The sequence below is a fragment of the Cheilinus undulatus genome, linkage group 11 (assembly GCF_018320785.1).
Source record: "Cheilinus undulatus linkage group 11, ASM1832078v1, whole genome shotgun sequence".
In the NCBI taxonomy this organism is placed as follows: Eukaryota; Metazoa; Chordata; class Actinopteri; order Labriformes; family Labridae; genus Cheilinus; species Cheilinus undulatus.
This window is the reverse complement of record NC_054875.1, coordinates 48464919-48490083: the sequence shown is the minus strand read 5'-3', so window position 1 is coordinate 48490083 and position 25165 is coordinate 48464919. Positions and strand designations below refer to the sequence as shown.

Here is a 25165-nt window from a genome sequence, read left to right as displayed (position 1 = left end):
GTTTAAATCATTGGAGAAGGTGTCCACATGCTCCAGGACTCTGCAATAGGAAATACCGTAAGCTACCACCAGTGAGGCACCACCCACAAAATATGGCATCACTGTGCACTTGTCATAAGGTCTATTTATTAGACTTTATTTCACAGAAGGTTGTATAGTAAGAAAAAGATATAAGGATGTAAAATAAGTAAGATCCATGGAGATGGACTGAGAGATGGTGAATCCGGACTTTAGAGGCTCTGTCCTGATATTTCCCTCCCTGTACAGCGGATCATGCTGATCATCAGGTGTTATAACCTGGTGAACGCTGCAGAAATGCATGTGCCGTTGTTTCCACTAGAATCACTGAGGAACTTTACAGTCTTTGAAGCAGGAGGTTCATAAACGGAGCACTAATGAGGCTGATGTTCCAGCTGTAGTTAGCAGCTGGCAGATGTTCTACTCTGCTCGGCTGTCTGCCCATCACAGCTCCATTCATTTACATTTTTATCTACATTTACATCCTGAGCTGTACTCACACGGCTCTGAGCTGCTCTGTGAGCATCTGTCTGTTTGTCAGGAGCAGAAAATCAACATGATAGTGAGCTACGGTGCAGTGAAAAAGTATTTTCCCCTTCCTGATTTCTTCTTTTTTTTTTTTTTTTTGCATATTTGTCACACTTACATGTTTCAGTTCATCAAACTAATTTTATTGATAGACACAGATCACCCAAGTAATTACAAAATACATGATGATTTTATTTATTAAGAGGAAGAAGCCATTCAAAATAGCTGGAACGGAGTTTTTCACATCACTGTGGAGGAATGTTGTCCCACTCTTCTTTGTAGAATTGTTATAATTCAGCCACTCTGTAGGGTTTTCCAGCATGTTTAAGGTCATGCCACAGCATGTCAGATGGATCTAAGTCCAGACTTTGCCTAAACTACTCCAGAACCTTCATTTAGATTTTTGTCCATTCAGAGGTGGACTTGTGTCCATTCAGAGGTGGTGTGTTTGGGGTCATTGTCCTGCTCCAGAACCTAAGTGTGTATGAGCTTGAGGTCATGAACTGATGACCGGACATTCTTCTTCAGGCTTTTCTCGTAGAGAGCAGAATTCAAGATTCCATCAATTACAGCACGTGGTCCAGATCCTGGTCCAGACCATCACGCTGTCACCACCATGTCAGACTGTTGGTCTGATGTCCTTTGATGAAATGCTGTGGAACGGGACGTACACCTTCCAAAACATTAGTCTGGTCAGTTCACGGAATATTTTCCCAGAAGTCTTTGGAATCATCAGGATGTTTTTTAGTCAAATGTGAGACGGGCCTTTGTGCTCTTTTTGCTCAGCAGTGGTTTTGGCCTTGGAGCTCTCCCATGATGCCGTTGTCGCCCAGTCTCTTTCTTATTGTTGAATCATGACCTCTGACCTTAACTGAGTCAGTGAGGCCTGCAGGTCTGTAGATGTTGTTCTGGGTTCTTTTGGGACCTCCTGGATGAGTATGCATGCGCTCTTGGAGTCATTTTGGAAGGCCGACCACTCTTTAAAAGGTTCACCACTGGTTGAAGTTTTCCCCATCTGTGGGTAATGGCTCTCAGCGGGGTTGGCAGGAGTCCTAAAGCCTTAGGAATGGCTTTGTAAACCTTTCAGACTGTCTTTGTTTCTCATTTGATCTTGAATATTCTTTAGTCTGCTTCCTTTTTAACATCATTTGAGATCTAAAAATCGTCTCTTGTAGCTGGCCGTTCTGACTCAGATCTTCTCCCAATCGTATTTTACGATGAATCTTCTGCTAACAGAGAATTAACGATCAGACTGTGTGCAGTTTTATCTTTATTCCAGGTTCTGTACTCTTACAGAAAAGTGCTCCAGGAAGACTCATAAAATCTTAAATCTTTCTCCTGGAGTTAAAGCTGACTCTGCATCTCTGAATGGTGTTAAATTTCTCTGTGATTAAATTCAAAGAGTATGTCTCTACATGCTGTGAATGGTGTATTTCTCACCGTGGAGTTGGACTCTTTATATTCAAATATGCAAATGATTTCATTGTGTGGAGTGAATCAGATCTCCAGGTAATGAAGAGCGGCTTGGTGCTCGTGTCACTGCTGCAGAGGATTACGCCTGAGTCCTTCAGAGACAAAAGCTCGACCCGGCTGAGTGTTGGAGCTCCTATCTGAGTCTGATTCACTCATTTTACTTTGAAAGGTCACCGTGTAGCAGTGAGAACACGTGTTTTATTATGAAGAGCCTGTAGATTTACATTTCAGACTGTTATATGTGTTTCTAAACATTATTTGCTCTATTTCTTTACTCTGATTTACAAAAAAACATCCTTTTGTGTTGAAAATCTGTCAAATCCAGTCTAAACTACGCCTGAGTTTCTTATATCCAATCTAACATTCTATTTTAATATTCAGTTAGTTGATATGAAAAAGAATGTTTCTGGGACTTCAATCTGAAATTTTTCCCATTTTTTTTAAGGTGTAAACATAATCCTAAAATTACTAACTGAATGATATTAGTATCTTATTGTTTTCTATGCATGACTGACTTTGTTTAATGACGGCTGAATGTTTTCAGTCTAATCCCCTTACAATGAATGTACAACCCCAATTCCAAAAAAGTTGGGACACTGTGTAAAATGTAAATAAGAACAGACATCAATGATTGTCAGATCTCATAAAACATATTTGACTCACAATAGAACAGAAACAACATATCAGATGTTAAACTGAGATGTTTTACTATTTCATGAAAAATATTAACTCATTCTGAATTTGATGGCAGCTCAAAAAAGTTGGGACAGGGCCATGTTTACCACTGTGTAGCATCCCCTCTTCTTTCAACAACAGTCTGTAAACGTCTGGGAAGTGAGGAGAGGAATGCTGTCCCATTCTTCTCTGATGTAGGATTCTAGCTGGGTCTTCTTTGCTGGATTTCTCCTTTTCTGATGCTCCAAATGTTATCTGTTGGTGAAAGGTCGGGACTGCAGGCAGGCCAGTTCAGGACCCGGACTCTTCTCCCGTGAAGCCATGCTGTTGTGATGGATGTGGTATGTGGTTTAGCATGGTCTTGCTGAAATAGTCAAGGCCTTCTGACAGAGACGTTGTCTGGATGGGAGCATATGTTGCTCTAAAAGCTGTCTCTACTTTCCAGCATTGATAGCTCCTTTCCAGATGTAAGAGCTGCCCACGCCATAGGCACTAATGCAACCCCATACCATCATTAGCTGGGTTTCCATTACAATTTTCCACAAAATAAAATCGATATTTCTTAAATTTCGATTAAGTACAATTGTGCTTTGAACGCATTTCCATTGAAGGGAGTTTTGGGCATAGGCCTTGTAGTTCTTGTAAAATCTCATCTCACGTGAATCCGCTGCAGGGAAGCTTGACGCTCAAAACCTGTTGTGTGTTGGTACGGTTTTGGTTACATCTACAGCGGTTGCCTTGATAATTTTGAACAAAAGACGAAGGCAACAGATGATAGTTCAGAGGTAAAGTCCGTATGTCTGGCAAAAGCCATGTATAAAGGTAGAAGTATGATGTTAAAAAAGTCTGTCTCTTCTTCTGTCCACACCAACCGCGCCATGTTGTCTCTGAGTGACTGGTCATGTGACACCGTACGTCGTATCCCGTGACTTGTAAATGCGGAAAAAGTGTTTCCATTACACTTTTGTGATATATTTCTATATCGAAACGCCTGAAAAACCTCCTCATGAAAGCTTAAAAACTTTTTAGTGATATTTTAGGGTTTTTTTGAAATTCTGGTGTTTCCATTATCAGTTTTTTATTGCGCTATTTCAATTTTGCGCATTTGCAAGTGTAATGGAAACCCAGCTAGAGATGCAGGCTTTAGAACTGAGCCAGGAGAACAAGCTGGATGCTCCCTCTCCTCTTTAGTCCACAGGACTCGGCATCTGTGGATTCCTCTGACCACACAACAGTTTTAGGAACATCTGCTCATCTTTCATTCTGAGAGACTCTGCCTCTCTAAAATGCTCCTTTTATACCCAGTCATGTTACTGATCTGTTTTCAGTTAACCTAATTAGTTGCAAAATGCTCTTCCAGTTGTTTTATATTAGTACCACTTACTTTTCCAGGCTTTTGTTGCCCTGTCCTAACTTTTTTGAGATGTGTTGCTGCCATGAAATTTAAAATGAGCTCATATTTTTATGAACTGCAAGAACTTGATGCTGTCAAACAGTAGTGCCTCTGTTTCCAGTGGGTTTGTTTGCTAGGATAACGATGATGCACTTTTTTAAACATGTTAGTTTCATCCTTTCTCTCTTCATTCATGTTTTTTTACCATTTTTTTGTCCAGTCTGCAAAGTTTTTCACGACATAAATTTCTGTGGTTGAACATTGTTTATATTTGTGGTGGTAATTTCTCATTAGGACATGCTGCTGAGTCCTTCAGACCAGCTGAGAACAACTGCTTTAAAACATAACTTTGGCTTTAAATTCAGTTTTGATTTTCTATCTTAAACGCCTGTAGGTTGTATATTTGACTGTGGATGCATCTGTGAGCTCAGACCTGGTCAGCGCCATGACAGCTCTCTGGTCAGTTCAAATGGACCTGCAGCGTCCTCAGCAGGCGGCCATATTGGCAGGCGGGAGCGGATCGATGGAGATAACAGAGAAGGCCGAGCGGGGCAGAAGTCGTCTGTGATTGTTGGCGCTCAGAACAATCGAAGGAGATGTCAGACTGCAGCCAAAGAGCAGCGAATAAATCTGCACTGAACCTGGAACTGAATCCTCACACAGACACTGCAATCACATTTTACTACTTTTGTTCCTCTACAAACTCCTCGCCGTTAGTCAGGCCTCAGTTTTTGGCACCAACATTTGTCAAAGAGTAAAATATACTAAACTAGCTCTGTCATGGAGATATTACTCATCAGTACAGAGCATTTAGACCAGTTCAGTCCTGCCAGTATGGTGTCTAAAGCAGTTTATCTATTAAAACAAGTCTTTGGCTTTGCTGTTCACTTCTAAGTATTGTAAAGAAGGCCAAAGCACAACAATGACGGACTATCCTTAGGTGATCACATCAGAGCCTATGTCTCCAACTACGCTGGTAAACAAATGTCATTTATTATTTATTTAGCTAGTAAACGCACCAGTAATAAATACTAAACATTCATGAGTAGTCTCCTAAATAACACTCTTAGTCGGTGGATAGCCAAGGATCTAGGATATCTTTATTGCCCCTCTGAGGGGCAAATTGCTTCACAGCTATCAGTACCACAGGAACCATTCTCAAAAACATTGGGATAGAAGGAACAGAATATAAAATCATCTGAGAGAAGAACAATAGCAGAACAAATGTCACAGAGAGGTTCAATGAGCTATTTAAAAGGCTAAGGGCATGGAGACAAGAGTCCTTTAGTCTGTTTGTACTGCATGAAGGAAAAACTCCTTGAACAGTGGATGTTTTGGGTTCATCCAGGATCCACTGGGCCTTTTTAAGAGTTCTGACTTTGAATAAATCAGTCATGTCATTCAGAGTATGATTTTGCATGTTATGATGAAAGCTCCGCAGCCTGTTTTTGTTTTTTTCTTTAAATGGAGTGACCTATGAAAGCAATCAGAGCATGAAAGAACAGGTTCAAGACTAAAGCATTGTCATAAAAATTCTGTCCACATTAAAATTGTATTTGCTGTAAAAATACAGTTTTTCAGGCACGCTGGTAGTCGAGTGGTTAAGGCTCACACCGTGTACGTCGGCAGCCCGGGTTCGAAATTGCCGCGTGCCTCTCCCCTGTTTCCGAGTCTATCCACTGTCCTCCTCTATCCAATAAAGGCACGAAAGTGCCCAGAAACAAATCTTAAAAAAAATACAATGTTTGATTCCATGTCTGTCATGAGGCAGATCCATCTCCACAGCTTCAAGCTGATTGGCTTGTTCCTGTTCAGAGAATGACCAGACCAATCAGCATCATGTAAGGAGAAAAAGGCGGGGTTTAGTGGAATTGACTGCAAGCCTGTAAACCAGTGATACTCAACGTATGGCTCTTTTATGTCTTAATTTAAAATATTATTCCTCCGGAAAACCTTCTGACCTCAGAAATTATTAGGGGTGCACCGATTGATCAGCCAAAATCGGTATCGGCCTCGATTTCCTTAATTTTGGGAGATCGGTGATCGGCCGATCCTTGTAAAATAAGATCGGTGGATAAGATCGGTTTCATATGCCTCTACCTACTAAAATGTGAAAAATGAAAGACTAAAGGAACTGATATTATTTAGTAGTTTGGACAGAAATGCTTTAAACTTTTCATTTATATTTGAGAGAACTACCTCATGTGCAGTTAAAACATCAAGTTTGTATTGTTTCATGGGTATTGTTTAATGTTATTCAATAAGATAAGGTTGGAACATTGAAGGTGTATGCTGTCAGTTATAAAAAAAATCGGTATCGACCAAAATCGGAATCGGCAGGTCAGGCTTTTTAAAGATCGGTGATTGGTGATCGGCCCGAAAATTCAATCGGTGCACCCCTAGAAATTATCCCTTGTAAGTCACATTATTGAGTTTGTTTCCTACACTCATACAGTTGGCTTAATATACCAACTTTAATTTTTTTGTCTGTATATTTCCATCAACCTTATTTGCAATTTTTTTTGCACCTTTTTTACAATTTTTTTCCACTTTTGATCAGTTTTTAGAGCTACAAGCCCATTTTTGCCACTTGTTTTTGTCACATTTTGCCCTTTTTTGCCACTTTAATCCTTTTTGCTATTTGCAATTTTTTTACCCCTTTATTGTCATTTTTTTGCTTCTTTTTCCCATTTAAGCTGCCTTTTTCCATTGAATGCCACTTTTAATTCAGATTTTTGCCTCTCTTTGGTGCTTTTTGTCCATTTTAGTCAATTTTCACTTATTTTTGCCACATTTTTGCTGCTTTTTGAGCATTTTTGCCATGTGTAACTCATTTTTTTTTGTCATTTCTCACCAGTTTTTGCCACTTTCTGCCCTTTTTTGCCACTTTTTCTCCCCATTTTTTCACTTCTCATCCATTTTTTGCCATTTTATGCCTACTTTGCCCCTTTTCACCTATTTTTGCCACTTTCAGGCGTGTCGGGTCAAGAGGTCAGAGTTGATCGCCTGTCACATGACAGTATCAGGATAAAACATTCCTGCTCCTTTCCTCTGAAGAGGAATTTTCCTAAATATTTCCTCACATCAGAACCTCTGACTTCACTTATTCATGAGGGGGACTGACGGGAAAACGTTTGGGTCAATTTGAGCTGAAAAATGTTCTCACCTCAAAAACTTGAGGAAGTTTTGTGCAAACGCCAACGAGGCTGTTTCAAGCGTTTTGTTTCTTTTAGGTGATTAAAACCTGAAATGTGTGGAAAGAATAACCTGTCCCATGTTTATAGAACCCCCTTTGTGAGTAAAGGAACATCAGTTTTAATATCCACTTTATATCAAGCATTGACGGAGAGTTTTGGGGACATAAAACTCCAAACTGAGCAGCTTTTGTTGTCAGCATTAAAACTAACGAGTGCTGAGAGCTGCTCGTGTTTTTGGCTCTCATGAAACATGAAATAAAAATATAAGGGACATAAATGAAGCATCTCAGGCGGAACGTACAGGAAGTTGGCCGCTTTCTGTCCGCTGTTTTGTGTTTCAGTAAAATGTGGATCAGAGCAGCTGTAAAGTGTTTTCTGCTCTCACACAAACCTGCTGGCCTCCTGCCCACTCTCTAATCTCCTCCTCCTCCTCTTCCTCGTCTCTCCACCTTTGATTTATGGCTCTGTATGATGAAAGGTGAAGGCCGCCAGAGCCAGCAAACGGGCAACTTGTGAGTGTGTGTTACAGCAGGGAGCCTCTAATATCTTGTACACCAAAGATCAGCATTTCTTTGTCTGCTGTTTTGTGGTCTAGGCCGTCTTATCCCTGGAGTTTTATACGAGATATTACAGATAACATATTCAGTGCTCCCCATAGATGGACACTTTACCGTGGCAGGAGGGATGACTTTTTGTTTCTGCTTTTTGTACGGCATTCATCAGCAGCACGTCGTATAAAGACACTCAGATAACATCCCTTACCTTCTGAAATGCTTCACTAGATAGTCCATAATCATGACGGGTTAGCTGTGTGCATTTGAACTACTGTAGTAGACCTTTAAATCAGACCCAACCACACCTTCTAAGCACCTTAACATTAAGTCCAAAATGTCACTGATTGTCTTTGAACAGGTACTCAAAAATACCAGCATATTACTCCCACCCTGACCTGCCTCCGCTGACTCCCCATTCACTTTAAAAAAGAATAAGTGTGATCTTGTGATCTTTGAGGGTCGATCACAGCCCATACAGGCTGATTTTGATAACTTATAGAGGCTGATATTTAAACCCCACTTATGTCAGTATTAGCAGCCCATTCAGGCCAACATAGGCTGATAATTACAGCCCATATAGGCTGATTTTTTTACAGGCAATTTAGGTTGATGTTGACAGCTGATTTAGGTCTCTGTTAGCTGATAATTACAGCCCATATAGGCTTATGTTTACAGCTAATTTAGACCAATGTAGGCAGATATTTACAACTCGTAGAGGCCCAAATTTCCCACCCATATACACCGGTATTTACAGCCAGTATAGACCAATATCCACTGATCATTAACATTTTTAGCTCATTTTTGTGGACACTGATAACATGCTGGTATTATTGTGCATCCCTTAGGTTGTTTTTATTTTAGGGTAGTCAAAAACGTTTTCATAGTGTTTTTATTTTTCCCATGTTTTTATTACTACGCAGTACTTTGGTAATCATCAGCATAAAAAGCAAACATGTGCTATACATATTAACTAAAGTTAGTTGGAGACAGCATTTTCAATATGGCAACCACTGTGGTTTGGACTCAGGAGACCTCTGTTGAAATAGATGAGTGATTTCGCTGAGACTTTGGACGCAGAACACGTTGGAGGCATTTTATATCCCGTTTGTATAAATAGGATGCTTCAAGAACTTTAGTTCAGTGTGTATGCTGATGATGTGACTGTGTTCTTCCTTCCTGAGAACGTGAAGCATAAACAGACATGTAAAGATGTTTTGGTCTTCATGTTTGACATTTTTTTCTACTAGAGGTGTTGTAGCACGAATGTTCTGATGTGTAAATAAGTGTTGGTCTCCATGTTTGCTGATGATGTGACTGTGTCGTTCTCCTCCTGCAGGTACGGTGACATGGTTCCTAACACCATCGCAGGGAAGATCTTCGGTTCGATCTGCTCGCTCAGCGGTGTGCTGGTGATAGCTCTGCCTGTGCCCGTCATCGTGTCCAACTTCAGCCGGATCTACCACCAGAACCAGAGAGCAGACAAGATGAGAGCACAGCAGGTTTGATTCCTATCATTTAATGCAACTAAAGGACCCAAAGGAACAGCCAGTGGAGTTATCATTGTTAGGAAAAAGTTCTCTGGCTGTACTCTTAGTCCTGAGTGTTACAGTCTTTTATCTTTAAAAACTTTTGAGCCAAGAAGAAAAACCGGAGCCTAAAGATGGGGCTGTCAGTGTTATCTTTGTTACTGTTTTGATTGAGAGCCCTGTGTTGGCTTAATTTATAAACTGGACAGTTGAATAAGACAATATTACGGCTGCTTGCACCTTAATGTAAAGTAATGATATAACTTATAGAAAAAATGTAGAACAGGAGACTTTAGAGGTTAAAAGGAGACTGCTGCTGAAGTCTGAGATGCTTTAATTTAACCTGAATGATCCACAGTGAGAGTGTGCACGTGTCTGTGACTGTAATGTGCTGACGATGCTGTTTCCCGTCTCTTTCTGTCCAATAGAAAGTGCGTTTGGCTCGGATCCGCATGGCGAAGAAAGGAACAGCCAACGCCTTCCTCCAGTACAAAGAAGACCAAACAGTCGGGGTGAGACTAACACACACTGACAGTCAATATCCTCTCACCATCAGGCAGGCGGTTACAGTCCAGTTTACTCTCTCAGTGATGGAGAGAAAGAAGACGAGGAGGAGAAAACAGAGAGGGAAGAACACTCAGAGAAACAGAACACTAAAACCTGTCCAGTTTAACTCTGTATTTTAACTCAAGCTGATGAAACTGTGTCACTACAGCGAGGATTAACTCTTTTTGGTGGTGAGAAAATAAGGAAATAAACACCAGTGGAAGGCCATGAAGAAGCTGACAAATTTTAAGTCTGCCAGCTTTTCTAAAATCTGACTCTGACCTCCTCTAATTCTCAGAAAGAAACTGTCGGTTTGGCTTGTATGCTTCCCATAATTCAAAGAAGGCAGCTCCACTTGTTAAAGCAGTTTTGTTATAAAGAGGTCAGTGATCAAATATTCCTGATAGTCAGTTAATCCCTCAGTAAGCATTTTCTGACAAGTTCAAGGTCTCAGTCTCTAGGTTCAAGTTTTATTTAATACTACATAATGTTTGCTTTGGAAATAATTTATCCATGTAATTTCCCCATCTCATAGTACAACCCTAATTCCAAAAAAGTTGGGACACTGTGTAAGATGTAAATAAAAACAGAAAGCAGTCATTGGAAAACCTCATAAATCTATATTTGATTCACAATAGAACAGAAACAACATATCAGAAGTTAAACTGGGACATTTTACCATTTCATGAATGTGTTAGCTCAATTTGAATTTTATGGCAGCAACACATCTCAAAAAAGGAGGGACAGGGCCAGCATTGATAGTTCCTCTCCAGATGTTAGAGCTGCCCACGCCATAGGCACTAATGCAACCCCATACCATCAGAGATGCAGGCTTTAGAACTGAGCCAGGAGAACAAGCGGGATGCTCCCTCTCCTCTTCAGTCCACAGGACACGGCGTCTGTGGATTCCTCTGACCACAGAACAGTTTTTTCATGTTTCCTCAGTCCATGTTAAATGAGCTTTGGTCCAGAGAAGATGGCGGTCTTTCTGGATCCTGTTCACATATGGCTTCTTCTCTCCATGATCAGCTTTAACTGTCATTGGTGGATGGCACGGCCAACTGTGTTGACAGACGATGATTTCTGGAATATTCCTGAGCCCATGCAGTGATTTCACTACAGAATCATGCCTGTTTTTAATAAAGTGGCCCCTGAGGGCTCCTTCAGCCTTGTCCCTTGCTCACAGAGGTTTCTCCAGACTCTCTAAATCTTTTGATGATATTATGGACTGTAGATGGAGGGAGATTCAAAGTCTCATAATTTTACATTGAGGGACATTTTTCTGAAATTGTTCACAAATTTTCATACACTGTTTTTCTTCATTGTCTCCCTGCAGCCTCTGTGATGTAAATTCAGTACACCACTGCTCCTTAATCTCTCATTTAGCTTTAAAAATCTCACAGACAGCTCAATGGATAAGTCAGCCGTCATCTTAACCTTGCCAATACAAAACAAGTTCCTTTTGTGTTGTTAAGATAATGTCAGAACTTTCGATCTGCCAAAAAGTTCCTTTTTTCTTTCAAAATAAAGGCAGGTCCATATTCTTGGTTATGACAGTTGCTAACGCAGCTGAAAGGGGGTTGGCATCCCTTCTTCTTCTCAGGATGGGGGTCTGCAGCCCCACACCCTTAAACTGCATCAAACATAGACAGAAAGACCCGCGTCGAGGGAGTGGTCCTGATGCTGCAGCCGTTTTAGACGAGCCTTTGTATGACCACTTCTCGACTGTTTTGGCTCAGACTGCAGCAGTCAGTTTGAGTTGGCACCTGGAACGTTACTTCTCTTTGGGAGGACTCTAGATACTTGGAGTCATGGGACATGGGCCTGGTGTAGACCTGAACGGTGGCCATATGGAGGCCGGAGCAGTCCAGGTCCAAGGATGATGCTATGGAGAGCTGCTCCCACACCTGACCTGACCTGTTTCCAAACAGGAAGTCAGTTACTCGTAGTTCAAGATGGTATAAAAATCCAAATGAAATGATTTGGATGCAATAATGTGAAATTCAAAAATTGGGAGATTAATCACAATTAACCTCAGAGGTTCTGCAATTAATGGTGATTCAAATTTAGCGTTTCTTTTATAGATTTAAACGGCCAATCTTCTGCAGGGGTTGTTCTCCTTCCTCTCCAGGAAATAGACCTGAAAATAACCTGGACGATAACGTGCATGTGAACTCTGAGGAACTTCATTCCCATCACGACTCTCTGTCTTTGTGTTTTTATTCATCCGGAGGATGAAACGCTGGCTGGGTTTCAGTGTTTTATCAGAAAATGGCTTTAAACTTCAGGTGGCTGAACACACACTCAGATATTGTTGAGGCCTAATCCTTCTTCAGCGCTGAGCGAGAAAGAGGGATGACTGCTGGATTTAAAGAGCGCATAATGGCTGTGAAGAAAAGGAGGAGGGGAAATTAAGGGACGGAGAAAATGAGGTGAGCAGTGAAAGAATGAAGAGAAAGAGGACGGAGGAGCTTTGTGAAACAGCGAGGGAGAAAAAGGTGAAAGAGAAAGGGAAGAAGAAAGCGAGGAGTGATTAACTGGTGAGGAAAACGGAGCGATGATGGGGATCAGATTAAAAACTTAAAGATTATTTTATGTCGACCGGCCTTCATTTAAGCTGTCTGAAAATAAATCAAAGAAGTGGAAGCTTTAGTCATGTCTAAATGTAGAAGGATTTATTACAGAGTAAAAGATATTCATCGTTTAGTTCTGTTGTATTGAACTCATACAAAATTTACAGTTATGAAGAGATACAGCCCCTGAATGCACCATTTATGATAAATAACTTACCAGGGCTGTTTATAATAACCAGCACTATAATCGGCTGCAGGACTGGGCTGCATTGTTTTTGGAGCTACAAGGTCAAAGATAGTTGAGCTGCATGTTCCTCTCTGCTTTAAGATATCTTATTCCACCACTGTACTTTCACTGTCTGCCAATTATTTACCTCATGCAGATGCCAATGGCCTGCTGGTGGTTTTAGTTTTGCATGGTTTAGAAAATAATCCTGCAAATGTAGAACTTCAATCTCAAAGAACAGGGTAAATGTTCAAAAATCTGCTCTCAGATTACACCTTGATTTCTTCAGTAAGATAAGGATGTCTCCACTGTACATGCGCAAACCTGCGTTCATGCATCCACTCAAGACCGCCCCATTTTTCAGAGTTGTTGATTTTGGGTTCCCTTTTTTGCTTTAACTTGGAAAAGACAGGACAGTGGATAGCATAAAAGACCAGGAGAGAACAATTGCCATTGGGACTAGAGGTGACTTGACTGTAGAATTTTTAGTCTGCCGTCGTGATCATTATGATTAATAAATAAAAACTGAGATTTAAATTATGGGATTAAAAGTCAAAATAATAAGATTGAGAGTCATAATTATGAATTATGTCCAAATTCAGAGATACAAGTTCAATTTTTTTAATCTCATAATTTTGACTTTTTACCTTGTAACTATGGCTTGCTTTCTCATAATTTTGAGGTTTTTTTTTCTTTTTTTTAATAAGGACCCAGTTTTCTTTTTTCTTTTCTAATTAGCGTCAATGGGCTTCCATAGAAAGGTCCCTTAAATCAGTGGTTCCCAACCCAGACGTTAAAATGATTTTTATGAAGTAAGTGCCCTTTACAAAATGAAAATAACTTTATGAAGCATAAAAATAAAGTGCATATTAGAAAAAAAAGTGTTAGCACTCAAACTTTCTATGCAGACAATCTCCAAATACAGTTATGGCAATATTTGTATGAATAACTTATTTATTTTTTGATGTCATTAGGGCCGAAATATAAATTTTTAGACAAGAATTTATTAGAAAACCTGTGTCATGTGTAATAAATTCTATTTTTAATAAACAAGATGTACTTCATCCAAGAGACACATCTTTCTTTCTTATTAGTGTAGAGCCATCACTCTTGATTGAGGCAAAACTGATTTGTTTTTCTCTTTAATTTGTCGATAGACTACCCGATTACAAAAATAACAATTACTGAAGCCTTAGTGCATGTTTTTTTTTTATTAATAATAAAGAAGATCCATGAATTAAAATATATATATATTAGAAATTTAAAAGAATTTAATTTACAAGACAACAAACTCAGAATTTCTGAGTTTAAAAAGTGAGAAATTTCAACATTATAACTTGGAATTATCCAGATTTTAAGTTTTTAAGGTCAGAAATTTAACAAAAACCAGACTGAAAACAGTGGTAGGATAGCCCCAGTTTACAGAAATACCTCCAGAGTCAAGACAAAAATGTAAATGTGATTCTTCTGTGCTAAAATCAGCAGTAACTTCCTTATTGATCAGTCCTAGTAAGAAGTTTCAGCTGATTAGACTCTCAGCTGTAAAAAAACAACTTCATCTTTTCTGGTTTTCTTCTTTGCAATCAGCTTTTTTTAAATTTTGAGATATCAAAAATTCTAGGTTTAGATTTGCCTAAATGTATGATATTCAAAGTTAAATATTTCATGATTTTTTCTTGAAAAAAGTATGCCTTTTTATAAACATGAAAATTGAGAAAAAAAAAAAAAAAGAAAGGTTTGAAATAAACCAATCCTCTTTCTATTAGTTTTTAAGAGTGGCCCTTGTATCGCAGTGCATGTAGTCCTTTTAAGTTGGGAATTTGTCCATTTAAACAAATACAGTTGATTTTTAATTTTTCTAGGTGGGTCATGGGGGCTCTGCTTTCCTAGGAGGGGCTCTATGAGAAATATTGAGAACGACTGTGTTTTTTAGTAATGATTTCCTTAACTATGAATGCAACTTCTGTGCATTATTACATACACACAGTATATACACTTACGCATGCTATCCCTGTGCAAACACGTCAGTATATGCAAATTTTGTGCAATAGGACTTTGTGCAATCATATCAGCCCTTAAAAAAACAAGCAAGGGCAAATATGCAATATTCATCAGCACATTCATGATGTGTGTAATACAGCAGCACTTTACTGCAGTGGTCAGTTTGTAACTGGTCAGACTTAAGCAGTCATGTGGTCTCCTACTGTATTTTTACATGTGGATTTTTGTATATTTCTTTGTTTGTTCTCTGTGTGTTTTCTGATTTGAAATATAATCATGCACATGCTTAATGAACACTTTTAAATGTTTACCACTGATCTGCAGGGACTACAGATGGAAATTAGCCCGTGGCTACAGTCTGGCACATTTACATGTCCGTGTTCAGTACTGCGCGCCGTCCCCTACAGTAAATAAATTAATAGATAAATGTTTTTTTTTTGCATGTGTGCTTTGGTTGCATGTTTAGGACCGGGACAGCGACAGCACGGCTCTGTGTGTGAAGAACAGATCGGCGTTTGAGCATCAGCATCACCACCTGCTGCACTGTCTGGAGAAGACGACGGTGAGGATTAAAAACAGCTTAACACCACGTCATCTCACATACAGATGTCTGAAGTTTATATTTATATCTAATGTAACATTTTTAGACTCTAGCAGATGATAAATATACCTTATTAAACACGTCACAAGCTTAATATACCTCCATGTTTGTCTAAATGTACCTCTCTGTATTGATTTATTGATATTATGACGTTTCTGAGTGAATAATGTGGACTGACGTGCAGGACGAGGCTCTGTTCATCCTCCTTCGCCCTCTCTGACCTCCCTTCTCCTCACAGAATCACGAGTTCACCACTGAGATGAACTACAGCGAGCTGTGTATGACTGAGTCCGTGGGCTTCAGGACCAGCCGCAGCACCTCCCTGTCCAGCCAGCAGGGGGCGCAGAATAACTCCACAGGCTGCTGCCCTCGCCGGGCCAGAAGAAGAGCCGCCATGAGACTGGCTAACTCCACTGTGTCCGTCAGCCGGGGCAGCGTCCAGGAGCTGGACACCCTGCACGTTAAAACCACCTGTATACCGCCACAAACGTAAGCAGTTTATATTTTCTGACCAACACGAAAAACACAAACTATTGACAGATAAATGTGTAAAAAACACTGCTAGATGTATTTATAGGCAGAATACTGTTAGAATAAAATACTCAGAATATATGTAGACATTTTTAATGTAGAAAAGCAGGGAGGCGATCATAGAGCCCTGAGGCACACCAAATTTAATTGCATTAAATTCTGATGCCATAAAAGCAAAGACGGCCACATTAAGACATGTCAAACTTTAACATCATGCTCTTTTTTAACTTATTACCAGGTTGGCACAGTTAATCAAATATATAACCCTGTTCACCGTTAATCCGTTAAAGACGTTAGATTTATAGCAGCTAATCCTGTTGTTCCTTCCTCTGATGTCCATCCAGTCTCTCTCGTGATGGGAAGTCCTTCTCTATTAAGAGATCCAGATCATGTGGCTCAGCTTAGTAGAGCTGGTTGTTTGGCTCCCAAAACGCTCTACTATAGTATCAGTTTGCCTTTTTTAAAAGTGGATTAAAGAAAGACGAAGGGGGAGGAAAGGAAACTGGCACTCAAACAGAAGCTAGCTACAGTAGCTCACATTAAAGAGCAGTGTAGTAGCACAGGATTGTCCTTGGACAGCACATCAGTACTCTGTCTCTTACCCCACAAGGTTTTTTTAATTGAAAGTACATCTCAGTTCCAATTAAAAGCATGTTTGTGACAAAATGGGGCCAAAATTTTGTGTTAAAGGCTCGGCTAGCTCAGTGCAAGATAAGGATAAAAGGAGTAAGAACAGCAAAATGAGTTAAAGAGTGATTAAATAAGTTCAAGGAAGTGTCACATAAAAGCAGTTCTGTAATAGTGAGTTCTAAAGAATGATTTAAAAGATGTTACTGAATCTGCTAGCCTTATCTCCTCGGGCAGGTCGTTCCAAAGTCAAGGGGCCCTGACAGCAGAAGCCCTGTCCTTTAGATTTCAGTCTCGACTTTTGGAACGACCATGAACCCCTCCCGAAGATTTTCTAAGGCTGAGAAAAGGCAGTTCTCAGCTGGAATGGGTGCATCTGCTAACAGTTTGTTTGAACCGATGTCTGGCTTATCAAAAATCCAAGATGGTTAACGAAAGCCTGAATTTTGGCAAGAAACTGCAGAAATTGTGCTCAAAATATTAAATACCAGCGAGTCTGACACTCATAATGCAGGAAATTTTGCATGGCCGAATACAGGACAAATTAGTTGGGAAAACCAGATCTAAAATGAGCGACAGTTTAGGTCATTTATGCACCAACTCTCTTATTGAATGGTCTATAACCTGAATACTATGAGCCTGGAATATTCCATGATATGTCATTTGATATTGCTGTCTGTTAAAATAGAGTGGCTGATAAAAAATCTTTGTGACTGGTAGATTTATTTACTCCACCAGCCACAGTGACAGAGGTACGTGGATGATTCTGAAATGATGCTTGTTGCTGCTCATTTTTTCCTTCTGCAGCTGGACCTACTGTAAATAATCACCTGTTTGCCTTCCAAACAGGGCTGCTTTCAATGCATTTCAATCATAAATGGCACAGCTTTTCCTGTCTTTGCAGTAGATACTCTATCAGTCAACTCCTTTTTTAAGACTATGCTGGCGCGTCAACCCGGAAATATTCAGCAGGAGTCTACAGAGGGAAAATTACGGAAGAAAACAGCAGAAAAGGCTAATCAAGGATGGATGGACTTTTATATGTCTCGCATGTTTTAGTACTGTCGCGATTGTTAAATGTGGTAACGCAGTGATACTCAACGCGTGGCTCTTTTGAGATGATTTGTGGCTCTATTATATGTTAATTCAAAATATTATTCCCCAGAAAACCTCAGAAATTATCCAGCACATGTCACATTGATCAGTTTGTTTCCCACACCTATACACAAGGCTTTGTCAACCTTTATTTTTTGTCTTTATATTTCCATTGCCATTATTTGCATTTTTTGCCACTTTTAATCATTTTTTGGTGTTTTTTAGCCCATTGTTGCTGCTTCTTTTTTCCATTTTTATCCATTTTTTGCCCTTTTTATCCAGTTTTTGCCTCTTTTTTCTGCTTTCTGCTATTTAAATTTTTCCCCCCTTTCTTATTTACAATTTCTTTGCCAATCTTTGCTGCTTTTTGTCCATTTTCCCACATTTTTGGTACTTTTAGCCCATGTAAGTCACTTTCCACTCATTTTTTGCTGCGTTTTTGCCACCTTGTGACAATTTTTGCCACCTGTAACTTAACTTTTTTTTGGCACTTCTGACCCATTTCTGCCCCTTATTGTCCCCATTTCTGTCAATTTTCACCAATTTTTGCCACTTTTTTTGCCAATTTTTACTACTCTTTGCTGCTATTTACCCATCTTCCCACATTTTTGGTGCTTTTTGCCCATTTAAGTCACTTTCCACTCACTTTATTACTGCTTTCTTGCTGATTTTTGCTCATTTAAGTCACTTTCCACTTATGTTTTGCCACGCTTTTGCCACTTTTTGACCATTTTTGCCACTTGTAACTTAGTTTTTTGTCATTTGTGACCCATTTCTGCCACTTAATGTCCCAGTTTTTTCACTTTTTACCAATTTTCCCACATTTTTTGCCACGTTTTTGCCACTCTTTGCTGCTTTTTCCCCATTTCCACCCATTTTTGCCACTTTTTGACCATTTTTGCCACTTGTAACTTAGTTTTTTGTCATTTGTGACCCATTTCTGCCACTTAATGTCCCAGTTTTTTCACTTTTTACCCATTTTCCCACACTTTTTTGCCACGTTTTTGCCACTCTTTGCTGCTTTTTCCCCATTTCCACCCATTTTTGCCACTTTTTGACAATTTTTGCCACCTGTAACTTAGTTTTTTTGTCACATCTCACCCATCTCTGCCACTTATTATCCCCATTTTTATCACTGTTCATCCATTTTCCCACATTTTTTGCTGCTTTTAGACCTTTTTTGTCGGCTTAAACTTAATTTATTGCCACTTTAACCCCTTTTTTTCACCACTTAGACTGTGGCTCTTGCAATTGAATTTTCAACACGTATATTACAACAACTCTTTGGTTGAGCAGGGTTGAGTAACACTGCGGTTATGTTCAACTAACACATCTTCGGAGCGAACCGTACAATGACAGAAAATAAATGAACGAGGAGCCCAGTATGATCGCTTTACCAGGGTCTTGATGCTATTAAACACACCCAGCTTCCCAACAACACTCCCTAAAGTTACGTTACTTTTCAGTCAAATAAAAACATCCTTTAATGAGTGAATATAGTAATGGGAGAGGAAGTTCCTGTTTACTCTCTTCTTCTCTTCTTCCCTCTGTCTCTTTCTTGGTTTCTCTGCTCCTCTCCTTCATTAATAATAAAACCTGCTGAGTTTGTTTCGTGTCTTCTCTCTCCTCAGTCGATCCAGCCTGAACGCCCAGGCAGGCGACCTGAAGCTGAACTGCGGCGAACAAGATTTCACCGCCGCCATCATCAGCATTCCTACGCCACCTGCCAACACTCCTGACGAGAGCCTCCCCCCATCGCCGGCCCCCATCCCTGGCATCCTGCGCAACACCCGAGCCACCGCCTACACCCATGAAACCGTCAAAATCTCCTCCTTATAACGGCTGACCTCACCCGCCGCTTCCTCCCCTTTCCACGCCTGTCCCTCCGCCCTACCAGCCAACCTTTCCCATGATCCTTTGAACCTCTGATCCAGAACCCAGGGCACTGCTAGCTGAGATTGCAGGGACAGAGACCACGCGGACAGATACCTCCAGGACTAACGGATGCTTTCACTTCCTCTTATCATCTTTGGGATGGCGTGGAACGAACCAAAGTGGATGAAAAATCAACAAACTGAACCAGACCTTGATTCTGAAGACCTTCTCATGCTTTTCTGACCCCCATTGCACAGCCTCCCCCACACTGGTTTGGATCTGATTGCACAAACCCTGGGAGGGTTCAAAGAAAGACGCTAAGACCCCCCAAAGAAAGACTTCAGACCGCCTCATTTGGTGGGTCAGTTGGATCGGTTCTGGAGAGGAAACTTGTCTTTATTTTTGTAGGCATGAACTTGAGTGGTCTTGTTGATGAATCTAAGGGACTGTGGAGCGTTCAGGATCGTCTAGACTCAGCTGGTTTAACATCTAAGTCTTCTGCGACTGGAAACCAAACAACCCTCAGCAGCTTTGTTCATTTTGTTTGTTTTTTGTTGGAAATAGGTGATGAAAACCTGGCTAATCTGGCTCTGAAATGACACATAGAGATTGGTTCCTTTTTTTTTCTTCACAGCAAGAGACTGAATCTCCAATCCTGACTGACATGAAAATGCTCAGTTCAGTATTGGAGCCTTTTTTGTTTAAATTTGAAGCTCATAGTCAAGGCATGGTCGAAGTCAAGCAGAGTTTGGCAAAAGTAGAATGCTCTCTCCTTTTGCTCTGTTTTGGCTGAGTAAGCTGCTTTATAAATCCTGAGATTTCTCCTTCAGACTCCAGCCGACAAACTTGACAAAATGGATCGATGATGGAGATGCTGCTGAAATCTAACACACGAACCAAACCGGGGTAGACTGATCTATGCTGAGCCTGAATACTGTTCACACGACAACACTGAGCTGATGTTAAAGAGCTAAACCAAGCTGGACTTTCCCAACAAATCTCTGGAGAGGAAACTGAGGGATTCTGGACTGGATTAATCAGGTCTGACATTGATTGGTCTGGTCTGTAGCTCAGAAGTGTTCCTCAGTGCGACGCTGACGCCCAGACTGGGAACGAAAGCCTTTTACTTTTCAAAATATGCAACATTACAACAAGCAGGAAAATAGCATCAACAAATGAAGAGAATATTAATACTATCAATAATAATGTGTGTTATAAAGCTACAGTAATTATTGCAGGGAACATAATGTAAAGCAACTAAGAAATTCATTTGTTATGTGAACTTTTCAGTGAGAGAGAGAACACTGCGAGTATTCTGCAATAGGTTTAAACATGGAGGGGAAATGCAACGCCGAGAGCTCAGGAGATTCACACGTGCCCTGATGGCGTGCACTCTGGGTGAAAAAGAGGAACATGAAACGTTGAGCAAACCTCTTATACCTTTAGCTACAAGCACGAGCACAAAACTTTTCTGATCAGTTTTCCCATCAGCATTTCCTGCACTGGACAAGCTTCAAGTTTCAGTTTTTTTCTCTGTTATCTGGAGTTTAGTTATTGCTGTTAACATCTGTGCACTTCCACGTAAAGCAAGGATTTTTTTTTTAACTTCGCAGCTATTGCAAAGCTCTGGATTTGTTCTGACAGCAAGCCAAGCCCATAAAACTTAAAATTTAAAGGGGAAAATGTAGAAGGATGATCTGTGTATTTTAGTTGAATTATTCCGATTGCACCTGTCTGAATCAGACTCGTGACAAAAAGTCTAAACAGTAAGGTTGACCACATATCAGGTGTTTTTTAAATTTTGGCAAAGATTTATGCGCCAATAGAGCTCAGCAGTGCCACTTTTTTGGCGACTCTGATTCCGGAAGTAAAATCCTCTGTTCAAATCTCCCATAGATATTTTGCAAAGTCCTAACTCCAGTGCTTTCAATGACTTACACATTACACATCACGTACAAAAGTTTTTTCATGAAACCCTGAAAAGTGTAAATGCAGTCATATCAACAGCTGATCATAGTGAGTCATTTTGTCCATGCACTTCTGCATATTTCCTAAGGTTTAACAATAAGCCAATGCTTCTGAATTTGACTTTATGGGATCTTCAAAAGCTTTTTCTATTTTTACTAGCAGGAAAGTCAATTTTGTTTAGTTGTCCAAATAGACAAGTTTAATTTTTCAGCCAAAAATTCAAACCCCTTTCAACTTGTATATAGTCTTATGGAGTATTAGGTACTTTTAAAATTGTACGTTTCATCTTGAAGTCAGTCAGTTTCCACGAAGAGCAGTCTTTGACATCAAATAATCAATGTCTGATCACAAATTTTAAAACAACTATACCCTCTTATCTACATCGGCCCCAGAGCTTATTGAATTTATGTCATGTTTGGCCTTCCATACAAATGGTTACATGTTCTGTTTGGCCTTCCATGCCAACTTTATGCCCCTTTTGGTCCCTATTACAATTATATCCTCTTATTTTCATTAGTTCCCAAGATATTTTGACCTTCCGTACAGACATTTTAATGTTCCTTATGGTCCCTAGTACAATTACATCCTCCTAGTTTCATCAGTTCCCAAGATGGTTAAATTTATTTCCTATTTGTTACGAAGATTGTGAAATTTATAGCCTGTTTGGCCTTCCATATTCCCTTTTATGTCTTTTTTGGTCCCTATTACAATGAAATCTTCACATTTTCATCAATTCTCTAGAATTTATCCTTTCGTATGAACAGTTACATGTTAGGTTTGGCTTTCCATACAAGTAGCTTTATGTCCTTTTGGTCCCAATTACAATGATATTTTATTTACATCCCAAGATTGTTAAATGTTTGTCTAGTTTGGCCTCCCATAGAGTTACATGCTCTCTTTGGCCTTCAACACACACTTAATGTCCCTTTTGGGCCCGTTTACCATCATATTATCTTGTTTACAGCGTGAGAGAGATCGGACCCCAGATCATGCTTGAGATCATTGCTTATCATTTAGCCTCTGTGAAACAATACAATAAAAACAACACAACCTTTTCAAAAGTGCACGCCATCAGCTGTTTGGACCTTCAGCTGTGAGTTCTTTTGGCGAAGCGTTTCCTCGACCAATCAGAAGTGAGTGTGAGTGAGTGACACACAGACAGAAGAGAAGACTTACATACTGTAACATATTTTGTATCATAAACTTTCACCTGCATCTTCCAATCAAATCCTCAAACTGAAAAAAAAGAAAAAAGAAAAAAAAAGATAGCGATGAAAGTCTGTCAGGCGTTCCTCCGTGCATGAGCCTCGTACAGTAGAAGTAGCACTACTGATCATAGGAATTTATCCGAACCATATCAGAGAGAAAAAAGATAGAAAAAAAAACACAACACAGCGGGGAAAAAAGTCTCATCAACTGTTCTTTTGCATGATGACTCTTTGTTTTTTATTCTCTCCTGTCAGGCATCGGTTTGTTTTCCTCATCCTCCCCCTCCTCCTCCCACCCCACCCCACCCCACCCCACCTAACCTGACCCGAAACGTTTTAAGACGAGTGTTTGCACCACTGAGACGTGTACGTTAGATTACAGAGAATTTAAACAGAGTATATCAAATCATTCAGGCATGTTCCTCGCCGGAATGCAATGAGTGTGAGCGTGCGTGTGAACGGGCGGGTGTTTGCGTGTTGGTATGAATGTGTGCGTGTGTTTGTATGATGAGCAGTCACAAATATGCATGGATACCGTTATAGGTATTTTATCTGTTTTCTCCTGCCGTTATGAGACGATTGAGAGAAGAGACTAAACACGCTGTCTGTTCACTGGATGAGATATTTATCTTATTTATTGACACTGTTTTATTTCTTAAATATGTTCATATGTCTTAATATTTTAACAGTTTCACTTTGTTCCGCTCCTGTGACTCCCAGTTTTCATCTATTAACCCTTGACATGAACTCTAGCAGCAAGCTTTACCACCATATTTGATCTACCAGAAGTATTCTTTTCTTTCAAAATAAATGCATGTGTTATCTGGAGGAGTAAAGAATTTGTTGCTAAGGAAAATAAAAATTGAAAAAATTAAAGTATATCAAATAAAAGCGTTTTGAGAAAATGTCTTATCATATCTTATGTCAATGATTTCACATCAACCAGGTATTATTGGACATCAGTGAGTCATTTTGTCCGTGCACACCTGCATGTTTCTTAAGGTTTAACTGTGACCCAATGCTTCTGAATATGGCTCTATTGCTACTTCTAAAGCATACCAATTTATACTAGCCAGAAAGTCCATTGTGTTTACTAGTCCACATTTTAAGATTTTATAGCCCTGTGTAACATATATTATTATATACAGTAATAGGGACCATTTTGGCTTCATGTCAATCAAATTGTAGCAAGAGCAAACTTATACATAAAAAAATTAAATTTTGATTGTAGCAAGAGCAAACTTATACATAAAAAATTAAATTCTGATCAAGGAGTATTGCAGCATTGTCCTCCTGTTTGCATCAGAGATTAATAAAATGTATGTCCTGTTTGGCCTAACATACAACCAGGTACATTTTCTGTGTGAGCTTCCATACCCACTTTCTGTCTTTTTTGGTCCCCACTACAATTATATCCACTTATTTCCATCGGTTCCCAAGATAGTTTGGCCTTCCATAGAAAAATTTTAATGTTCTTTATAGTCCATTTTGCAATGACATCCTTTTATTTTCATCAGTTCACAAAGTGGTTTATTCTGTGTCCTATTTGGCTTTCCATACAATCAGATTTAGGTTCAGTATGGCCTTCCATACCCATTTTAATGCCACTTTTGCTCCCCATTGCAATGATATGTTATTAATAACATCAGATCTGAAGATTATAAAATTTAAAGCCTGTTTGGACTTCCATATAAACGGTTTTATGTCCTGTTTGGCCTTCTATACACACTTTCATGGCCCTTTTTGGTCCCTATTACAATGCATTCTTGTAATTTACATAATTTGTAAAGATCTAAGATTTACAGCATGTTTTGCCTTCCATACAAACTGTTCTATGTCAATTTTGGCCTTTCATTGCTACTTTTGACTCCCTTTTGGTCCTTATTACAGTGATAAATTGATTCCCAAGGAGGCTGAATTAAGATTGATAAATAGATAAGATAGCTAGATAGATAGATAGATAAATAGATGGACAGATAGGTAGATATACAGCTAGATAGATACTTTATTGATCTTGAAGGAAATTCAAGTTTCAGCTTTTCCATTATACACATAACAAGGGCAGTAATAGAATAGAAATCTATGAAACAGAGAAAAACAGCTCTGTGCATAAAAAAGGCAGAAAAGGATTAAAGATACATATATACAGTGCTTAACAAATTTATTAGACCACCCTAACCCTAACCAAAGTAAGGTTTATGCCACAGCTGCCCTAAATAAACAGCATTGGTAATTACTAAAATCATTTTTTTTATTTTTCTGCAATGGTTAATACACCAATATGTAGAAGCTCTTTAACCCAAATTATATTTTTAATGCTAAAATAGAATTATTATTGTTATCCATGACTTTTCAAATTTACTGATTTACAAAAAAAAAACTGAAAAAATAGTAAAGCACATTAATATTTCTTGATTGATATGTCAAATTATAGTTATTTACTTGCATTCCTGAACAGAAAAATGAGTGGTTGAATGGTTAGTGGTTGAATGTTATGCTTGAATAATTTCTGACTTCTCAGAGAAGCCCAGTGAGCCGGCTCAAATTTGG

At 39.4% G+C, this 25165-nt stretch overlaps 1 protein-coding gene across 4 annotated transcripts in view; it reads left to right on the top strand.

Annotated features, from left to right (window-relative positions):
* kcnd1 (potassium voltage-gated channel, Shal-related subfamily, member 1) overlaps positions 1 to 24771 on the top strand; it is a 147397-nt gene extending 122626 nt beyond the window's left edge. For all 4 annotated transcript variants that reach the window (XM_041799554.1, XM_041799551.1, XM_041799552.1 and 1 more), the window contains 5 exons: positions 9175 to 9337; positions 9793 to 9876; positions 15177 to 15272; positions 15550 to 15800; positions 19196 to 24771. In XM_041799554.1, the coding sequence (XP_041655488.1) occupies positions 9175 to 9337; positions 9793 to 9876; positions 15177 to 15272; positions 15550 to 15800; positions 19196 to 19403 (802 nt within the window). In that variant the 3' untranslated portion in view covers positions 19404 to 24771. The remainder of the gene's footprint in view (positions 1 to 9174; positions 9338 to 9792; positions 9877 to 15176; positions 15273 to 15549; positions 15801 to 19195) is intronic.
* The last annotated feature ends 394 nt before the right edge of the window (positions 24772 to 25165 follow it).